At 40.3% G+C, this 21,312-nt stretch overlaps 1 protein-coding gene across 7 annotated transcripts; it reads left to right on the forward strand.

Annotated features, from left to right (window-relative positions):
- The first annotated feature begins 378 nt into the window (after positions 1 to 378).
- Positions 379 to 20,222, forward strand: UBE2D1 (ubiquitin conjugating enzyme E2 D1). 7 transcript variants are annotated; one of them, XM_055720383.1, is made up of 8 exons: positions 423 to 466; positions 10,408 to 10,471; positions 10,566 to 10,597; positions 12,785 to 12,902; positions 13,360 to 13,437; positions 13,698 to 13,803; positions 16,108 to 16,201; positions 19,342 to 20,222. In XM_055720383.1, exons 4-8 carry the CDS (start codon positions 12,852 to 12,854, stop codon positions 19,385 to 19,387), a joined length of 375 nt encoding a protein of 124 aa, XP_055576358.1. In that variant the 5' UTR covers positions 423 to 466; positions 10,408 to 10,471; positions 10,566 to 10,597; positions 12,785 to 12,851; the 3' UTR covers positions 19,388 to 20,222. The 7 variants fall into 7 exon arrangements, with proteins under 7 accessions (XP_055576354.1, XP_055576355.1, XP_055576359.1 ...); XM_055720382.1 differs by lacking the exon at positions 423 to 466 and adding an exon at positions 6,677 to 6,695; XM_055720379.1 differs by lacking the exon at positions 12,785 to 12,902 and having other exon boundaries at positions 379 to 466.
- The last annotated feature ends 1,090 nt before the right edge of the window (positions 20,223 to 21,312 follow it).

Genomic DNA, 21,312 nt, shown 5'->3' on the forward strand with positions numbered 1-21,312 from the left:
CTGTGAGGGAAGCCCCACGCAGCTGACCTCCCCTTCGCCCGTCGGGGTGTCCGCGGGGGATGTGACCTTCAAGCACCTTTTGCTTTTTGAACCCAAACAGCCTAATAGCGCTTCCGTTTCCCAGTCACCCACAGGATCCGCAGGGGGAAGAGAACGAGGTCTAAACAAAGCCCATTCGCAAACCCCAGTACATTTTCAAGCGCCGATATGAGGAAAGCTCCGCAAGCGCCACACGCGCGCGCTACCCGCACTGCACTTCCCGGCGCGCCCCGCGAGCGGCCCTGGGCTGCGCAGGCGCCACATGGGGCCCGGCGCGTGCGCGCCCCGCCCCGCGCTCCCTTCACCCCCGCCCCCGCGGCGCGCGCCGATGACGTTCCCCGCCCGCCCCGCCCCCCAGCCGCGCTCCCCGCCGCTGCCGCCGCCGCCGCCGCCCCGCGCTCCCATGGCGCTGAAGCGGATACAGAAAGTGAGCGGGACCGCGGGGGGTGCGGGGAAAGGCTGCCCCGCTGCCGCCCGCGGGGGTGGCGCCGGGCCGCGCCGCGGCTCGGCGGGGGGCTTCGCGGGAGCCTTTGCCCCGCGTTGTCTGCTTGGGCCCCGTCCTTCAACCCGCCGCCGCCCGGGCCGTGCCCCCGCTGCCGGAGCCTGGCCGGCGGGGCCGCCTCAGGGGGCGGAGGGGGCGGACCGGTGCGGGGCGCGGCTGTCCCAGTCGGAGTGGGCTTGAGGGGGAGAAGGGGTCGCTCCTGTCGGTCTCCTCACGGTGTGGGGCCTCTTCGCCTGCTTGAAGGCCCCCCACCCCGAGTCAGTCTTTTAAACCGTCTTTAACGAAGCATCGGATGTGTTTCCCGAGGGGGGCCCTGTGGCCGTGGGGTGCTGGGGAAGGGCTTCCCGAGGGGGGCCCTGTGGCCGTGGGGTGCTGGGAAGGGCGAACTTGTGCTGGTGGGTTATCTTTAGCAGAGATGCAAGTGCTGTGCCTGTTGCCAAAACACCGCGTCCCTGCTGGGCTCGGCGCCGCCAGCTCTGGGCAGCAGGCTTTGTCCGCGCTAAGAGGTGCTGTCAGCACGGTACTTGATACGACCTTTGACTCTATCCCAGTTATAGGGTTTTTTTCATAAGATTTATAAATGGCCAGGTTTTAATGCTGGAGTAAATGTCTAGATTCCTTTTGTTTCGCAAGACTTGGCTGGTACAGCACAGACAAAAAAAGTATCATGCATGGTAAGCATAGAAGTCGAGTTGATGTTGATGCATTCGATGTGTTATAGTCGCTGTTGATCCACCATGTTTAGTTGGCCTTTGTGCTATCCTGGTTCTCTGTGTTGTAATTTCTTGTTCTGGATTCCCTTTTGCTGTTGGAAAACGTTGGTGTTACAGAAATGCAATTCTACAATGGCCAGTTAACCCTGTAGCGAGCAGATTTAGGGTACCCTGCAGTAAATGTAAAGGTTTTTGGAGGAGTTTCTATGGGAAGTTGGTAGTCATGTCTCGTGCTGCAAATCTTATTATCCCTGTACAGGTAGTGCAATTAAGGGAGATTTTTGTTATTTCATATCATGTATTTTTTGTGAAGGTTGCATTTGAACATTATATCAAATATTAATAAAGAGCTGCAGTGGTGTTCTTTAGCAATAATTCTGTCATGCCTCTGTGTATTATGGGAATGCTTTGCCTTTTGTTGCCTTTTTGATTTCCCACCTTTTCTTGAGCATCTTCTTACCCTTGTGTTTATAAGAAAGGGATTGTTCTGAATATATTACTCTCTTTGCTCTCCTTGTTCGCTTCCCTTCTGCTAAGATGAACAAAGAAAAATTGGAAGGTCTGGTAGTTTTCTGGTGTTTTTGAGATGGAGTGGTACTTCGTGGCCTTCCAAATGAGGTCCTGCTAGAACAGGATTGTTCTCCATATTTTTCTCTTACCACGTTCCCAGGTAACTTTTATTTCTACTTTAGAGACGTCCATACGTATTGGTAACCTACAATTTTCTTTAGTGTGGCATTTTAAAACTTTTGTGTTTGATGGATCTGAAATGATGGGTAGATTATTTACAAAAGCGTATCTTTCATCCTGTTAGCCTTATTAGATTCTGTTTTTCCTCTTTGAAAATGTAGAAACACTTACCTGGATGTTGACTTCAAGGTAGTGTAAGATTTTCTGATTATGCAGTAACTTTTATCCAAAACATGAAGAGATATTTGGGAACGACCTATGAGAAGAGGTCAGATTAGATTCAGAACTAGTTACCTCTTGCTTCTAGTTTGCTGCAGAAATTATTGTTGCTCATTTTCTTTTCTCGATTAATGACCATCATCACTTACCTGCTGCCTTTCTAGGGGAAGAAAAAATAAGACTAGAGGAATTTGGCCAGCAGCCTGCCTCCAGAGTAGAAGAAGAGGAAAGGGGCAAGAAAATAGGATTGTTTCAAATGGAAAGTTAAAATGCAAGGGAGAAGATCGAGAAGACAGACTATCTTGAAGTCACTGTAGTAGACAGAGCTTTCCTGAAAATCATAAACCTGGAAGTTTAATGCTAGATTAAATGTATTTGTGTGACAGGGTGTTTATCCGATCTGACTTCCTCATGTTTCAGACTGGCTGTAAAGATTGATAGCTATGTTGTATCTCAAGGGTAGGAAGGGATAAGATCTGGAGTAGAGGAAATGCTGTAAGGACTTCATAGTTTCACAGAGCGCCTAGAGGAACTCTTTGGAGAACAAATCATTGTCAGAAAACACAATGGTATTACTTGAGAGCTTGTCAGTCTAGACATACTGTCTGAAGTTAAGCTTGGGTGGTTTTAGGGTGGTTCAGAATTGCACTTAAACACAGCTAGGGATTTTGGTGGCAAGCTTGAGTGTTTGTTCACAATAATTTTGATAATTTGTGTGTTCAGGATGATAGCTCCTACAGAGGAAGGAAAGCTGTAATATGTAGAAATGTTAATAAGCATATTTTGTCTCATACCAGTTGGGACTCCCAATTTCTAAATAGTATTGTCATTGAGATCTGTGTTGTTGCATCCTGTCTTTTGTTGATCAGTCTTGAGGGTCTCCTCAAAGGACAACAGCCTATGGGCTTCAACACTATACACTAGTAACGGAAAGATGTATTGCATTTCAGAGCTTTCTTAAAAAATGAGCAACAGAATAACTAATGAACAAGCTGATCACTGCACATGAGAGTATGTTCAGCATAGTGCTGCACTGGAAGAAAAGTGGTCAGGACGTGAAGCCGTGCTGTGCAAGCACAGCCATCAGTGCTGCTTCCGTGACAAATTAATCTCTGAGTTCCTCAGAGAATCTCAGAAAGATGGGGGTTTCTTACTCATCTTAAGATGAGGAGTCTGTGTTGGTTTACCTTGTCAGTGCTTTGCTTTGCCATTGTATGAAAGAGAGGCACTGTGTTTCTATGCTGTCAAAAACTTTAGGGTGCGCTCTGTGTGTGATGTAGAATAGATGTTCCCTGGGGCGGGCATTACTTCTCTGTAGTCTGTGACGCACCAATGAAAGAATAATGCGTGTTCTTGTGGGCATCGAAAATTCCAGGTGTTGCAAATTGTGAAAGCTAATAGTGTAGGTTTTGGTTGGGAAGGGATATTGTGCAAAGAAGCTTTTATGGTTGCCACCTCTGGAAACTGAGACACCATGGCTTTTGTGCAAGGTAGAAAATAATTCAGGCTGTCAGGTTATGCAAGTTAGTGCATAGGTCAGTTCTGCCCATCCATCATCCTATGCAGAACGATGTTTCTAAGATTCCTGTTCTGAATTCTTTGTTTATGTATCTAATTGTGAGATTGCAGTCTATTGCAGTTGGGGAGATTGTTTTCATCATAAATCCTGTACTTCTGGGTGCTCCCCCAGTGTTAATGGGGGCTTGATGTTGTGCTTGCTAATGGCTCGGGCTGTTCTGAAATACGTACAAAACCAGTATTTACTTTTGTTATAGACATTAAAAAAATTGGACTTAGAAGAGATTCTGAAACCAGTTACAAGAGAGACATTTGAAGAGGGTTTAAAAATAGCTGTTGTTTTTTATCTTGTTGGTACATAGTGCTCGATTGTTTTTCCCCTACAACTCAGAAAGAATAGAAGCATTCAAACGTTTAGGTATGTGAATGAACTATATGTCTGTTTGTTTCACTATGTGTTTCATATATTCATAGGGACTTGAATATTTATGTTGAAAATAACTTGTTACTGTAAATAAACTCAAGTAGATGAAGTTTTACCAATACTTGTAGTTTAGGTTTTGACTTTAAACTGTGGAGTCATGTACTATCTTCAGATGGTAGTAAACATATTGAGGAAATTTTTGGATCTGTAATGTAAAAAGTTTTAACTTGCTTACAAAGCATCAGCTGTGATATCACAACAATTATTTTTTTTTGCATTAAAACATTGTATAAATACATATACTTAATAACTAAGACTTACCTTTAAATCAAGAAAATTTATGATTAATACTTGCTTTACACTTCCCAAATTTATGAAGAACAGAGAATCCTTTAACTAGTCATAAGTATAATCACTGGGGGTTTTTTGACAGATGGTTCCAAACAGGGTTAATATAATAGCAGCAGTGTACGCATGGAGTTGGTAGGAAATGAGTTTGTGGTCTACAGTGCATTTTGTGCAAGAAATGAAGAACATAGCTGGCAAGTATAAAAACCTCTTTTTTAAGTAACGGTGTGGAACTCTGGTTGTGGTTTTGTGTCGCTTGGAGAGTTAAAATAACTTTTAGTGATGCTGCCTGCAGTTTATTTTGGTCTTCTGATAGTCTGCGGTCTTTTTTTCTGACTTTTCTTTTTAAACTGGAAAAAAGGAGACATTTTTATGCCTGCCTTTTTTTGTTGTTGTTTAGTTTTTTTGTGGTTTTTTTTTTGTTGTTGTTACTACTTATGTTCATAGTCACTGAGTGTCCATGAGTACTGTGCTGAGACTACTTTTCTCCCTGTTACCAAAGTGTCCTTCACAGTCTTGTTACAGCAGCTTTTTAGGACAGAAGCCCGACTGCTAATGAAACATGTTAGTGTTAAACTGGCCTTCACCAGTGTCACCAACTTTATACTTTTATGAAATACATCGGGTATTCTACTTTGACAATGAGTACTAATCTGCACGTTCAAAAATATTTTCAGCATTTATAGCCAGCATAGTGTGTGGTTCAGATCAGTTAAACCTGATCCTTAAATTTTTACCTCATGCTGCCCACAGAGCTGTTGTACAATGTGTGTGGCACAGTGAAAGGTGGTAATTTGGAGGCTTGGCTGTGTCCATCTCCAGTAATTGTTGTTTAGCATTTGTGGCGTTATGCTAATATTGCTTTGTTAGCTGCACCTGGTCATGTGTCTGGCTTGCTTTTGTGCTCTGCTGCTGTTCTGTAGTTAAAAATGGGAGAAATAATTTGCATTGCAACTAGTTAGAAGCATAGAATTAACAGTATTCTACTCTACTCTGTAATATTTTCTGTGTTTGAGAGGATTAGATTTATTTCTGCCACTGTCCTCAGTTTAGCTGTTTGTACAAGTTTGTCCTGGCTGTACTAGGATAGCGTGGCATGTGTTGGAGCTCTTGGTAGATGATTTTATAATGTGCCATTCACCAATGTTTGAAATAACTGACGCTTTGGTTTGCATCTGTTGCATACAAAACTTTGGTTTTGTGTATTCTCATAAAAGATGTTTCGGTGGTGTACACTGTAATTAAGAGTGTTGACTTCCTCTTTTGAAACTGAAACGGCACTGCTTTGAGTTATGGATCCTGTTTGTTAGCCTACACACATCAAAGTCTTGTACCAGCATTTTCTCTACGAGTGACTAAAATTATTGGTAAAGAACAAAGTCTTGAAGTAACCAGACCTGCATCGTGCAGCTGCGTGGTGATAATCCATAAAACATGGACAAATCTGCTGGAACCGATTAACTTAAAATTACAGGGAAAGTTTTAGCGTTGACTGTGTAATGCCTTACGTGCTGTTCTCCTGCACTTCCTGATGAGGCTTCAGCCCATTGTGCTTTGTAACTCTTCAGCCTTGTCCCTTGACAAAGCAAGTTTTTAGGCTTCTTAAGAAGAGCATCTTTTCTGCTTTGTGTAGAGAATTCTTGTATTCAACTTCTTGTTCTTTTGTGACTATATAAAGTCATGAAGCAGTTTTTCTACATTTACTTACTCTAGAGTCCTCACAACTGTTCTGCAGTGTTCAGTACTGGACACTGGCAAGTCAGTCTGGCTTGGGGACATGGTGACTATTTCCTGGCACCATTTCAGAAGGTGTGGGAAGGCTTAAAGTTTAAATCTTACAGCTCTCCAGATCATTTTGCTTTGACTGTGAAGCTTAAACAGCATAGTTAACAATGTAAAGCTGAATAGGACTTCGGTTTTATCACAGCTTGGTCTGAGCTTCTGTATATAAATGCTCAAGCTTTTAACACTGTCGGTGTCAATTTACAAAGTTTGATCATGTTACCATTTGTATTTTTAAACGATGTTACCTTTGGTCCATTTCTTATGATTAGAAAATATGGCTTGAATTTGCTCTATTGATTTTGAAATTTGGTCTGGCTTTGTTTCCTAGCTGCAGAAGCTCTCTGAATGTACCCATGAACATCACTCTCATTTAGTGAGTTTGTTGAAGACAGACCTTTCTTCATTATTATTGGGCAAATACTAATAAAAGGAGCTGATAGTTCTGGGTCTCATCAAGGTATGATTAAAGACATGGTTTTTTTATCATGGATACATTTCAGTGCCTTTAGCCTGAACAAATTGGAAGTATATACTTGAGGAGTCTTTCCTAGTTCCTGCCAATTCTGAAGTACATCTGTACATATGAAAGAAAACAAGTTTGTGTGGGTTTGGCATATGTAAAGACCTTGAGAAAGCATTTAGCAAATGAATGCACTGTTACACACTTGTGACTTCAAAGTTAAGTTCTTGCCTAGCACTTTGCATATGTATAAGGGAATGTTTGCATATATTTCAGAGACTTTCTGAAGAGTTTAAGCTATATATTTTTCCCATCACTGCCTTTAATTTTGTAGTCAGCAATGACCATTATAAAATGCGTGATTCTTAGGCTTTGAGTTTTCTGTTTTAGCTAACAGTCTCATGTAGCTGGCTTTCTCTTTAGTGTGAGTACAAGACCTAATCTTCCCTTGTTTGGTTAGTTTTTGAGTTGCAAATTACAGAATCAAAGAATGGTTTGGGTTGGAAGGGACCTTAAAGATCATCTAGTTCCAACCCCCCTGCCATGGGCAGGGACACCTCCCACTAGACCAGGCTGCTCAAAGCCCCATCCAGCCTGGCCTTGAACGCTTCCAGGGATGGGGCATCCCCAGCTTCTCTGGGCAACCTGTGCCAGTGCCTCATCACCCTCGCAATAAAGAATTTCTTCCTAATATCTAATCTAATTTCCCCTCTTTCAGTTTAAAGTCATTCCCTCTTCTCTTATCACTACATGCCCCTGTAAAAAGTCCCTCTCCAGCTTTCTTGTAGGCCCACTGGAAGGCTGCTGTAATATTTCCTCAGAGTCTTCGCTTCTCCAGGCTGAACAACCCCAACTCCCTCAGCCTGTCTTCATAGCAGAGGTGCTCCAGCCCCCTGATCCTTTTAGTGGCCCTCCTCTGGACTCATTCAGACAGGTCCATGTCCTTCTTTACTATAGGGCCCACAGCTGAATGCAGTACTGCAGATGGGGTCTCATGAGAGCCCATAGAGGGGGGGAATTGCCTCCTGACCGTTCTGATGCAGCCCAGGGTACGGTTGGCTTTCTGGGCCGCAGGGGCACATTGCCAGGTCATGTTGAGCTTGTCAGCCAGCACCCCCAAGTCCTTCTCCTCAGGGCTGCTCTCAATCCATTCTCGGCCTAGCCTGTATTGATACTGGGGGTTGCTCCAACCCACATGCAGGACCTTGCACTTGGCCTTATTGAACTTCATGAGGTTCACATGGGCCCACCTCTCAAGCCAGTCAAGGTACCTCTGGATGGCATCCCTTCCCTCGAACACATGAACCGCACCACACAGCTCAGTGTCATCAGCAAACTTACTGAGGGTACGCTTGATCCCACTGTCCATGTTGCTGACAAAGATGTTAAACAGTGCTGGTCACAATGCCAACTCTTTAGGAATGCCACTTGTAACTGGTCTCCACGTGGACATTGAGCTGTTGACCTCAACTGTTTTGAGCATGACCATCCAGCCAATTCCTATCCACAGAGTGGTCTGCCCATCAAAACCATGTCTCTCCAGTTCAGAGACAGTGATGTCATGCGGGACAGTGTCAGATGCTTTGCACAATTCCAGACAGATGATGTCTTTGCTCATCCCTTATTCACCAATGCTGGAGCCCCATCATAGAAGGCCACCAAATGTCAGGCACGATTTGCCCTTAGTGAAGCCATGTTGGCTGTCACCAATCACCTCCTTATATTCCTTGTGCCTTAGCATAGTTTCCAGGAGGATCTGCTCCATGGTCTTGTTGGGTGCAGAGGCGAGACTGACTGGCCTGTAGTTTCCTGAGTCTTCCATATTTTTCCTTTTTAAAAACTGGGGTTTATGTTTCCCCTTTTCCAGTCAGTTGGAACTTCACCAGACTGCCACGACTTCTCAAATATGGTGGATAGTGGCTTAGCCACTTTATCTGCCAGTTCCCTCAGGACCTGTGGGTGCAGCCCTTCAGGTCTCATGGACTTGTGCATGTTTAGGTTCCTTAGATGTTCTTGAACCTGATCTTCTCCTACAGTGGGAGGTTCTTCGTTCTCCTAGTCCCTGCCTTTGCCTTCTGTGACTTGGGCAGTGTCGCTGGAGCACTTGTTGGTGAAGACTGAGGCAAAAAAGTCATTGCATACCTGAGCCTTCTCCACGTCCTGAGTCACTAGGTCTGCTGTTCTCTTCTGGAGAGGGGCCGTGTTTTCCCTAGTCTTCCTTTTATCCCTGATGTACCTATAGAAGCTTTTCTTGTTGCACTTGAACAGAGTAGACAGCGGCTGTAACAGCGCTGCTGCTGCTAATGCTTGTTGCAACTCCTGGAAACTTGAGACTTGTTGACTCCCTTGGTGTGCTGGCAATGACTGGGCTTTGCATAGAATACTGGTTCTCTGTTTCACTCCCTTAGTGAAATTTGAATCCTCTGATTAAAAAGGGAACTGAACTTCTGAAGGGTTTTGCTATTGGTTTTATTCGTCAGAGTCTAGCCCTCAGTGGTGTTTCTGGACCAGCATACTATTTCACCAGCAGAATAAAGTTTAGGGCACATAAGTAACACTAGCTGGCAACCTGAGCTATTTTAGTATATGAAAGAACTGCCTCTTGTTTTAAATTGCAAGGATTGTGAGGAGTGACTTCAGAGCCAGTAGTAACGTTACCAGTCTGTTAACTGGCTGAAGGTACATTGCACTGCTTTTCTTTGAATTCAGGGCCAAGAGTGGACCTCTAAGAAGTGTGCCTGAATTTAGGTGCCAAGTCCATGGTAAATTGGGTCCCTCAGAGCAGTGTGTGAGTTACTGGATGTCATTAATTAATAAATTCATGGATAAAATAAAGCAGAGTTCTAACACTTCAATTTGTATGCAAGATCTGATCATGCTATGTACACGAATTCTACATTTGAATTAAACTTAGTTCCAATTTAAACCTTGATTTTGTAAGTAGTTGACTAATGATTTTTGAGTAGAAATGTTTCCACTGTTAGTCCTTAAGCTAAACTGAAGGAGGTATTTGCAGACCTGCTTCTGGCTATTGTTGGCTTAAATGTATGTTTTCAGTAATTACTTGAGTGACTTGAGAGGTGGTTTAGCATACATCTTTTAGCTTATTTCAGTGGAAGTATTTACACATAATCGTTAAACTTATTGCAGTATATTGAATTAAACAAGGAAAATGAACCAGTGTTAATATCTGGCTTGTTTTACATTTGATGATCAATCAGACGAAAAGCTGAGCTGGTTTTGTGTAATTAAATTATAATCTTAAATTACTTCAGACTATATAGATTTCTGTAAGAGGAATAAATCAGTTGACTGGCAAGAAGCTTTTGTAAAATCAATAGCAGAAGAAATGATCAAATTGGCACAAATTTCTAAATTAAGCAGTGAGTTTACAGACAAATCCAGAAACCCTTAATTTACTACTTTTATTTTTTTTATCTGCTTTAGTATATCCAGTTTATTATGAACTTGACTATAACTCGTAAATACTTTTGGATATTAATTTATAGCAGAATGCTGTCTTTTGCTGCAGACCTATTTGACAAAAAAACCCTTTAGGTATCAATGGGCATCTCAAGTGTTGATTTCTTTAAAAAAACCACAGGTCTATTTAATAAAATCTGTTTGTGTTCTCACTTATGAAGTGATGCTGCTGAGCGCTGTGCACTTCTGTGTAGATGCCTTGACAATATTTGTGTGTTTCTTACAGGAACTGAGTGATCTGCAGCGAGACCCACCGGCCCACTGTTCTGCCGGACCTGTTGGAGATGACTGTAAGCTGTTCATAGTGCTTTGTCACTGCTGACCTTTCTTCAGTTTCAAAAACACTTGGATAATCTCTAATTGTTGTATCATTCTGACTTTCAGTGTTTCATTGGCAAGCAACAATTATGGGACCTGTAAGTATATGTAATTCATGCCCCTTAGAATGTAGACCTTGTTTCCCTTTTTGCTGCAGAAGGGTTCATTTGGATTTCTGTAAACATGGCAGTCAAATTCAGCTGTGCTGTGTATAGATGACAGATTTTGGGTAGTATTATTGTTCTTAGGAGTCTGGTACAAGTTTCTTTATGTAACTCTTCAAACTTCATGAAGTTAGGGGTGCGTAATCAGTAAATGGCAATGTATGAATTGGTGAGGTGGGCTGCAAAGTGAAAAGCTTGCTTTTCAAATATGGTGATTTCAATTCTGGAAGATTCACCTGCCTGAGAAGAGAAAGAGTGGGTATGATCCAGTGTTAAAGTTGGTAACGGTAAACAAGAGTGGAATTGCACAGGGTGATTATTTGTTGGCTGTGATAAGGCTTTGGCAAAAACAGACGACTTTTGCAAAATGTAGACCAGCAATTGTGGGTACTTTCAGTTTCTGTTTGGAAAGGCCTGCTTTCCTTGTTGGGTAGGGTGACGCTCTGAAGACCCCATTGATGACATTTGTCAAGGAAGTGACATAAGAAAGGACAACAAAGCTTAAGAACGGGAAGGTTTAAAGGAAAACTGAACAGAGTTTTAACAAAAAGAATAGAGAACAACATGACTTGAGGAAAGGGGTGTTTATTCATATTATGTTAGGGAGTTTGTATTCCTAGTGTTTTCCTTTTGGACTTAGTAATTTGGAAAGAAGTGTCTCTGGTTCAGATTGTGATCTGAATCACTGTGTGAGTTGAAATTTTGAAATAATACTTGATGGATTAAAGTGCAGCATCATATGGCAGAGAAAAATGGAATTGTGTCTGCTTTGAGACTATTTCTGGATTTTCAGCACAGCTGCTCTGAAGCAGTGAAAGATCAGTTGCTAATGCCAGTAGTATGCTGGAGTCTGTTGTCCAACTTGTCAATGGCCCAGCAGCAACTGAAGTGATTGTGGCAAGTTTTTCTGTAGAATACTAATGCTTTTGCCATTTTTTCTTTTAACAACTATGTTCTTTCATATGCAAAGTCATTCTGACCCTTGCTGTCCTACACTGCTTAAAGGTGAATGGCAAAACAGCAAAGAAGAGTTAACAAAACCTTATGTGCTGATTGCCGCTGATAAGGTCTCTATCCTGAATGACTCTGTTGATCTAAGGGAAATACTATCATGTAAATCCTGACTTAAATTCCATTTTTTTTCTTCCAGCTTGCAATTCACCTTTCATGTTCTGTAGTGGAAAATATTCTTTTCTTTGCTTCAGGTTCCTCAGATTTCTCTAGTTAAGGATAAGAATGAGTGTCTCTTGCCGTTCTTTGTCAGCAGTAGCTGCTGAGATACAAGAAAAGAACACCACCAAGATTAATCCTTTATCTTGATGACATAAAGAAATAGGGATGCACGTCCTGTATGTTGCCTGATGGCTGAGGGAAGCATAGGACTAAAACTTCCCTTCAAAATTCACTTCCTAGGTGTGAAAGTAGGGTAACCTTTTCTCCTGTCTGCGGGCATCATAAATTTGTTTTATGTACTTTACTCATAAAACACAGTGTGACTTCACTTTGCCTTTTCTCTGACTCTGAACTTGTCTCATCTTCAGCTTATTTTAACTTTGACAAATCCATTTAGTATGCATGCAAGCAGTCCTTTCAAACCTTATTGGAAGTACAGCGGCAACCTATTCTGATGTTACCTAATGCTGACTTCTTAGCAATACTATATATAACCTGCCTTGCATTGCAACACGGTCTGCATTTTGAGTCTGTAAGATGACATGTCTTGGTGCACCATTTGTGACTTTACCTCCTATATGCATCTCGGACTGTTGTGGGTTTTTTTGCTCATTTCCAAGGTAAACATTTTATTTTAAGAAGTCTGCCTTTGCTTCCCTAAGAAAACCCGAAAACTTGGTCTTCTGCAGCTTTGCGAGATTGAGGTCCTATGTTGCTGTTTTAAACTTGCCAAGTAATGAGAAAGGTTTTCTTCTCCTTCCTTTAATTAGAAACGGCAGCACTGCTCTCTATCATTTATCATTGAGACTTTCCCCCTCACTTTTCTAATTAATAAAAATGAAAGATTTCCTCAACAGATGACTGCCACAAAGTTATTTCTATCTATTACTGTGTGCAACCTGGACGTAAACCTGTGCACATGTTCTCTAACAAAATGCATGTTCACAGATTTGTACAGGTCACAAAGATGTTGTGTGTTTTAAAACTCCCTGATGTCATCATGATCAACTGAATTATGTTGGAAAATCCTACTCTTTGCATCTGCAAAGAGAAACCACTTCTTAAGGTAAGTATATTTGTAGCTTAAGGATGGAGGAGGATCAGAGCAGCGGTGGTGTTGCACGGAGACAGGATTTGGAAGACCTGCTCTGGCTTTTGTATTCCCCTTGGCATGGTGGAGCTGATGGACCAGCAGTTTTGCAGCTCCACCAGTCGCACATAGCTCCCTCCCTTTTTCTCCCCAGGAAGGGCAGCACTCAGTAGCCTTGTTGCGCTACTGCAGTAGTAGCCATGGTTGGCTCTACTGTAGCCCTGCAGGCCAGTGGGGGGGTTCAGTTCCCACTGTGCCTTCCCAGTACACAGCCCATAGTGGGCCGTGGCGCATAGCATGGGCTGTGTACTGGGGAAAAAGTGGATTTTATAAGATTATGTACAGCTTTGGGAGGTTATCTGTGTTCAGAAGGGAAGCTCCAAAATAACTGAAATATATTAATATGTTTTGTTTGTTTTGTTTTTTTCCCCAGCCTGATAGTGCATATCAAGGAGGAGTGTTTTTTCTCACAGTACACTTTCCAACAGACTATCCTTTCAAACCGCCAAAGGTAAGTCTTTTCTCAAAATTTACAGGGTTTTTTTGGTCAAGCTTTGTTTCTGTCTCTTTGTTCTTTGAGGCTTAATTTTTGAAGATAAAACCAGAAAGGCCAGCAATAGGATCCATGTTCATAGTGGATGAACAGATAAGACTACAATAAATTTGTTGGCAGATCTTGTATGTCTGGAACTGAAGGGACAATGTTAAGGATTCTAAATATAATAAACATAATTTGTTGTTACTTGGTTTTATTTATTTTTTTTATTCCAGATTGCTTTTACCACAAAAATCTACCACCCAAACATAAACAGTAATGGGAGTATTTGCCTTGATATCCTGAGATCTCAATGGTCACCAGCTCTGACTGTATCAAAAGGTAAACTCACAGATTTGCTAATGTATTTATGAAATTGCTTACACTGCCATGGCACATTTTTGTGTATTACTGTAATAAGGGTGGCAGTGCAACCTCATTTCTCCTGCATGTTACAGAAGTGGCAAATTCTATCGGTATTCTTGTTATGATCCAAGATTTTGCACAATTTATTTGGAGTGTCACATTACATAAAATACTATGTGTATGGCAAAGAAAGGTTTTAAAACAAGTTGGGTAAGATAACAAACATCCAATTAGTCTGAAATGCAACTTCTGTATTATAGCTGACTGTGCATGCAGAACTGAGGAGAAAATGGTCAGCAGACCTTCAAAATCAAATTAATGTGGATGTAAATGGAAAACCCTGATACTGATGTGATGGGCTTCTCTGCTTATTGGTGGCTCTTTGGCTTGCCTGAGCATCTTTGTGTGGGCTAAGGTCTTCGTTATACTTCATTTTAAAATGAGATAAATTGTTCTGGTTTGCATTCCTCTTAAAGATTAATATTGTAAAATGTAGCTGCTTTCCAAGTCATCAGTAAAAGATTTATTAAAATATTCTAGTCCTGTAGTTAAACTTTCTCAAGGTAACACTAGATTTTTTGGAACATTGAGGTTACAGTTAGCAGTTCTTTTGTTGTAGGCATTTTGTGCCACTTCAAAAGCTGCTTGAAATGTGGGTGCTATCATTGTTTTTTCTCGCCCATCTTCAAAATGCTCAGGCACACTTAGTCATATTACAGAAAGTTCTCATGTGACTCAAGGTTAAACAGTGTCACATCTTGCTTATGTGCTTGAGAGCCCTCTAAACCATGTGTCTTATGTGTCTTTTTTTAGAACAGTGTCATTGCATTTGCTGTACAAGCAAGGAAAAACATGTTAGGTTTTGTGCAATGGAAATTGCAATATGTAAGTGCAAGTGTTATACCTCCCCTGTGGAAAAGCAACTTGTGCTTGTGTACAATGACCCTGTACAGTAATCTCATAAGCTAAATAAAACCTAATTTTAATACTGTTTTCTGAAATAGTTGCAGAAGGCATGAATTACTTTTGTGTGTAGTTGGTGTCAGCTTTCCACAGAAACTGGCTGGTTTATTGCTGAGCAAAAATTGCCTTGTTTCTAGTTATTTAGAAGGTATTTAGAAAACAGAAGTTGGCATTTACATCATGTTTACCAGTTGGCATTTACAACTGAGAACTCTTGAAGTTTTTAGATCTTCAGTACTTTTCTGTGTCTTTACTTGTTGAGTGTTCCTTCAGTTACAAAGTGGAGCAGTCTGCTGTGGTCTTAGGTTCTGATTTGACATGCTTTAAGGTGCTTGCATGTTATACATTGTATAAACTGGACATTAGCTCACTGGCTCATGCAAGTTTCTCCTTTATAGTTCTTGCTTTACTCAATCAAAGGATTACAATATAATGGTAGTACCTGTTGTTGGTGTGACCAAGTATTCTAACCCGATTTTTTTTTTAATATTACTGGTGTGTTTGGTACTTAATAAAATGAAACATGTTAGTATGATGTGGTTGAACTTATACAGCTGAAAATAGGTGTTAGTCTGGGCTTTTTGGTAACAAGACAAAGGAAGGAAAAAAATCCTATATCAGGTTCTTACGGCAGCATCAAATTCCGTTTCACAACACGCTTAGAATTATTTAACTGTGTACTCTTGTATTCATATTAGTTCTGAGTATAAAAATAGACATTTCCTGAAAAGTATGGACTGAAAATGTTAGAAAAATCAAACATCCTTGGTGCAATACTAGGAAATGAATATGGAATTATAAATGAATACATGCATATAATGCTGATGAAGTGTTTTCCCAAAATGGAAGTCACACTTAAATGAAATGTTCATATGAAGGGGAGAATAACTGTCAGCAGCACAGAAGTGGAGAAGGATATGCGCAAATGGAGTAGCACATGGCAGTGTAATGTTAATTATTTTTAAATAGCTTTAGATGGAAAGGGCTTAGTTTGATCAGATATTTTTACATAGCTATGCAGTCAGTAGTTTGTTTAATGTTCATAGGTTAAAATGTGGGGGAAAGATCATTACGAAAGGTACAGTTCCATGGGTCGCAAGTTCTCTAGGCTATTATCAGGTGCTGTTTACTTAGGACCTAGAAAAATGATGCTGTATAAACATTTCTAAACAGAACTGCCATGTGAAAGCTTGATTCAAATATGCATTCTCTTTCCGTTCTCCCTTTCACCACCCTTCTTCGGTGTACTGGAATATATTAAAGGATTATAGAAATAAAGCAAAATAACTTGTTTAATCTAGTGTCTCTTTTATTTAGTTTTATTGTCCATATGCTCCTTACTTTGTGATCCTAATCCAGATGATCCTTTAGTACCAGATATTGCACAGATCTACAAGTCAGACAAGGAAAAGTGAGTATAACATATACATAATTGTATGTGTGGTACTTGCAGATGGTTATCTGCTATGCACCTTCTATCTTAAATGTTAAAGGTACTGTTTTCATAGAGCTCTACAGTATTAGAATTTTTAACTCTCGAAAATATCGGTCAGTGGAATGGCAAGCAGAAAACTGTAGGCATACACAGCTATTGGGTACTTAATTTATTGTACTTAGTTGCATGAAACCTTCACGCTTTTGTGTCTCGTTTTTATATTCATTGCATGAAAAGTCATCTCACAAATGTGAGTTATTTGTTACTATTGTGATCCTCTGGTTGTAAAACCTGTGCCTCTAGTAAGATGTTAGGAATGAACAACAAGCAATTTTTTGACAAAATTTTATAAATATAGGATAGACAATACCCAGCTCTTTTTAGTGTTAAAAGCCATTGTTACATTGCAATTTGCAGCATCTTGCAGAGAAAAAGAAGGGGGTTTTTTACTTTCTGGAACAGCTGTAGAACTTGCAGGTGGTTTGATCTTGCAGAGAAAAAGAAGGGGGTTTTTTACTTTCTGGAACAGCTGTAGAACTTGCAGGTGGTTTGATCTTGGGAAGGTTTACATGGATAGCATGTAACTGAAGTATTACATGCTTCTGGACCAAATCTGATTTTGATTTGAGAACTTTTAACTCTAAAAATACTATACTGACTGGAACATCTGTCTGGGGGTCTCTACTTAGAGTGCGGAAATGCCCTGGATTTCCCAAAGTTCAGTTTTAAGGTTTGCTGACTTCTTTTTGTGCATCACTCTTAAGGAAGGTTTTGAAACGCTGTCTTAAAACTACATACATGGCTGAACTCTCACAGCATCAGATAACAGGATTTAGGGGTCACTAGCAAGCCTGGTGCTTTGGCGTAGTGGTGTTTCTTTCCAGATCACCACCTCTCCGGAGTGATTCCTTCTGGCACTCAGACTTTGAATACTGGCGTCTGTGGATGTCTAAGCGAAGTAATGAATTGATTTGTTAGAGAGTTTGTTGCAGTTGTGGGTGGCAGGAAGCTCAGGCCCTTTATTCCACAGATTAGACTGTGTGATTTCCCAAAGGTTCCACGGGGAGAATACTACCTGTATGAGAGATTTTCCCATCATACCAGCTTTCTGCTGATATATTGACTGCCTGCTTTTCCTGGGCTTGCAAACTAAAAACTTCATGCATGGGAAAGTTTACGGAATCAGTGATCCAGGAAGGAAACACCATTTTGCTTACCGCTGTGAGATTTCGTTGGACTCTGCTGCTATCGGCGGTGTTTTGGGCACAGCCCAGGATGTAGTCTACAGACGGTCAGTGTGGCCTGAGCTGTCTTCTCTAACAGGGTTTCAGCACCTGTGGATTTTCTGTGAGATTAAGAAAGACTGAAAACCAAGATCAGTTTAAGGATAGTAACAAGGAATAGGAGCCTCTAAGGTTTTTTCAAATACATCCAGTCCCAATTTGCCAAGAATGGAATAACCTTCCCCAAATGAATTCACATTTTCTGGCAGCCTTGACAATAAATTAAAGAGCCATAGCCATGCGGTATATTCATAGACAATCTAACCACCACTGCTTATTTGGCTTCAAGTTGTGGAAAAAGTTACAGATTTAGTTTGGGGCAGGCTTTTTACCCTTGGAACTTAAGCTGCTTTTTGGTAACCTTGCTGTTCACTATTTTAATGGTTAGACTCGGTGGTTCAGATTCTGTGGAATGTTTGTGATATCCAGAATAATTTTTGACTTTATGGTTAACTGACTGAGAAATTGTTTGGTACTGATTTTTTTAATACTGAGCCATTGAAGACTTCTTGCAACGTGTACTAATGGCCTGTGGTTCACCACATATCACAGGTCCGTGAAGATTTGAGTATTGCTTGTACCTTGAGGACTGGATAGAGGAGTGATGTAGAAGTTACATGGAAGTCTGTGGTCTAGTATTTCTCTCCCTAGAGTAAGAATTATTAAAGTGGGCCTTTTTCTGACAGCTTGATGTCTGATACAATCAAATCACATAATCCACTTCTGAAGTACTTGAACTCTTTAGCTTGTACTGCAAAGCAGATAGTGGTCAAGTTGAGGATGTTGTTATCTCAGCTTCTCCTCACAAAGTGACTTTTGTCCACCCACTTAACAGTGATTTCAGCTATTGTGTATCCTGTTTGTGAAGGAAGTGAACAAGGGATATTTCTCTGTCTCCAAAACTCAACATTAAATCATTGCTAGAGAAAGTTAGAGAATGTATAGTCTTACTATAGCTTGATCTTCTTATACCTATTAATTTTTTTTAATCTCATTTTGGATTTAGGAAATGAAAGATATGGCTGGTTACCCCTGAGCATTTATCTATGGGTATTTTAGTATAAGTAAAATCCAAAGACTTGCGTGGTAGCATATTCTTAAGAAAAAAACACCCGATTAGTACATGAGTTGCTATACTGGTCTTAAGAAACAGATTCAAAAACTTGTCAGCATTTTCTCTGGAGGACCCAGAGGGAAAGTGAGTCTCATCTGAAGGGTGGGATAGAACAAATGTAAGGCCCAGAGTGAAAATTAGTGACTCTAAGGAAATTGACTGCTGGGAGTGCTGATGGCTTCACACCAGAAGGAGAAGCCCCCAAGACCTTAATCAGAAACGCTTTTCAAAAATTTTTCAAGTTCTGAAATGCAGAAGGCATTCTAGAATGGAGAATAAAAAAACCCGCCACTGTGTGTTCTATCCCCACCCTTTCCAAAACTGGTTAATTTTACTGAATTTTATGCAACTAAAATGTGTGAACTTTGTCAGACTGTTAAGAGCCTACACATTAGGGAATAATTGACAACAAATTCTTGTTAAGGTACAAATAAGGGAACAGGTTGTGAAATGCAAATTAAGTATGCACAATTATATGCATTTAAATACAAACTTGTGAGATTGGTTTTGAGTTTAAGTCTAAATAGCTTTAATAGGTAACCTTAGAAACTGAACATACAGTGGGTGTATGTTTCGTGGGTTTTAGACTATTTTAACGTTATTTGAATCATTGCTAAGAAGTGAGAAGCACAATAACATCTGTATTAAGTAAATATGTGGCTATTGTCAATGTATCACTAACAGCTCTTCACCGTACTGCCTTCTTTCTGCACGTACAGATACAACAGACATGCAAGAGAATGGACTCAGAAATATGCAATGTAAACTTGTGAAGACTTTTTCATATACCACAGAGTACTGTAAATTCTAGGGTTTTTTTCAAAATCCGAAGAAAACGGAGCACAGTTTACTCTTTCAATGTGTCATGATGCCCCTTTTCTCACCCATGTAAGTGTGTTTCTGGAGCAAGGGAGAACAAACTTCCAAAAATAACCTTATGACTGTGATAAGAATATTTATCCTCTTTGTATGCTTTGCAGAAGACATTTATTATGGTTTTTAAGAGTTGGACATCTGCATCTTCAGACTACAAGACCCATAATGCAGTTTTAAAGCTACCAAATTATTTTTGCTGGAAAAAGTAGCGTTTTTTATGTGATGAATACTGTATGTGTGTCTTTAAAGTACCTTGTCAGTTTCATAAGTGTGTTCAAGTTTAATTTTGTTAGTTCAATTATGTAATTTGTACTTTTTATTTACTGTATAGACTAAATATTTTATTTACCATGTAAGTCACTTCATTTTAGACGTACTTGTTTGTGCACAGTATTGACAAGATACAACTCATAGTAATAGGAGTATCCCACCCGTTAGGATATTCTAAAGACTGACTGCAGACTTCTTAAAACCTGAAATTATCTTTGCACTGTACTTCTTTGTACGCTGATTATGGAGAAACACTTGGTTTGGATTCTGTTGTTGCATACTTGACTTAATTTTATTGCAATGTGAACTAATTGCACTGCTATGTAGAAAGATACATAACCGTTCTGTTGCTTTTCACAACTGATTTTGACATGTGGGCAACATAACAATATCACAGACCTTTTACAAATCTAAATGTAGCCTTTTCCATATAAATAAAACAGGTTTTCTACTACTTGTCTTGGCTATTTTTTAAAAATCATGCATATCCTTAATATGCTTGTTCTAACATTAGAGGATTGAAGTATTATGTGTGCATGTGTTTTGTAGACAAAAGGGAAAATAAAGCCATGCATCGCATACTACTTAGAACTGTGTTGCAATTAATTTTTATGCTAGCTTTAGCCTGATTTATTGAGCATGCTCTGCCCATTGTTTTATATAGAATTTAAACTAGTTTAATAATGTTACAACCATATTCATTTATGGAGGAAATAGCACAAGTGTTTGAACATCAAACACTTCAGTTGAGGTGGTATATTTGCAGTATCAGAATGTCACAGTAAACTTACCAGGCATGCACCTAATTTTTCCATTAACTGGCACTTCATTTGCTTCAGACTATGCATGTGGAATAGCAGTAGTGCTGGAAAGGGGCAATCTTTAATTACAAAGTTGGTTAAAAGCAGAGCAACATTGATTTCCTACTGTACCACCTTCTTGGGTATCCAAAAAGGAAAATGCGTGACTAATGTTTTTCTCTGTGCCTTGCACATGAAAGAAAAATGACTTGCAGTTGGGGAACGTGTTGTCATAAAATAAGACAACCGAAATATTTGGGTTTTTTTTACTGTAATGAAAGCCAAATGGGAGTTTGAGGTGTGGATGGGGAAGCATGCAAAGTAGGAGCTTTTGTTCCTAGCAGAGGAATATTGTTATCTTTATGCTACTGACCCACAGGGCACGAGTGGGCCACGTACAGGGAAGAATGTCACCTCTGTGCTACAGTTTTATCTATGATGTAATGATGACTTTTGAAATAAAAGCTTGATGTAGAGTGGCTCTATTAATCTTAAAATACCCTTGTTCACTACAACTGTAAGCTGAATAAATGTGGGTATTTTTGTTATTAAAACGAGTGCTTCATTACTTGGACTAGGACAGTGTAGCTGGGGAAGGCAGCGCCATTGTTTCTTCTTACTGCTACAGTGGTAGTAGAACTTTGACCACCAGACTGTGTTCTCGGAGCTCTTACCTTTTAATCTTTGCAATATCTGTGTTGAACGGTATGAAATTGGAAGTTTGACTTGCATCTTGGAATACTT

This window comes from Falco cherrug, chromosome 9, assembly GCF_023634085.1.
Source record: "Falco cherrug isolate bFalChe1 chromosome 9, bFalChe1.pri, whole genome shotgun sequence".
NCBI classification, from domain to species: domain Eukaryota; kingdom Metazoa; phylum Chordata; class Aves; order Falconiformes; family Falconidae; genus Falco; species Falco cherrug.

Bases quoted from the DNA above. Each gene is read 5' to 3' on its own strand.
- UBE2D1 (XM_055720379.1), top strand. From the start codon at position 443: ATGGCGCTGAAGCGGATACAGAAA. The intron at 10,598-13,359 runs GTAAGTATATGT...TTTTTTCCCCAG, and splicing joins AAGCAACAATTATGGGACCT to CCTGATAGTGCATATCAAGG. The intron at 13,438-13,697 runs GTAAGTCTTTTC...TTTTTATTCCAG, and splicing joins ATCCTTTCAAACCGCCAAAG to ATTGCTTTTACCACAAAAAT.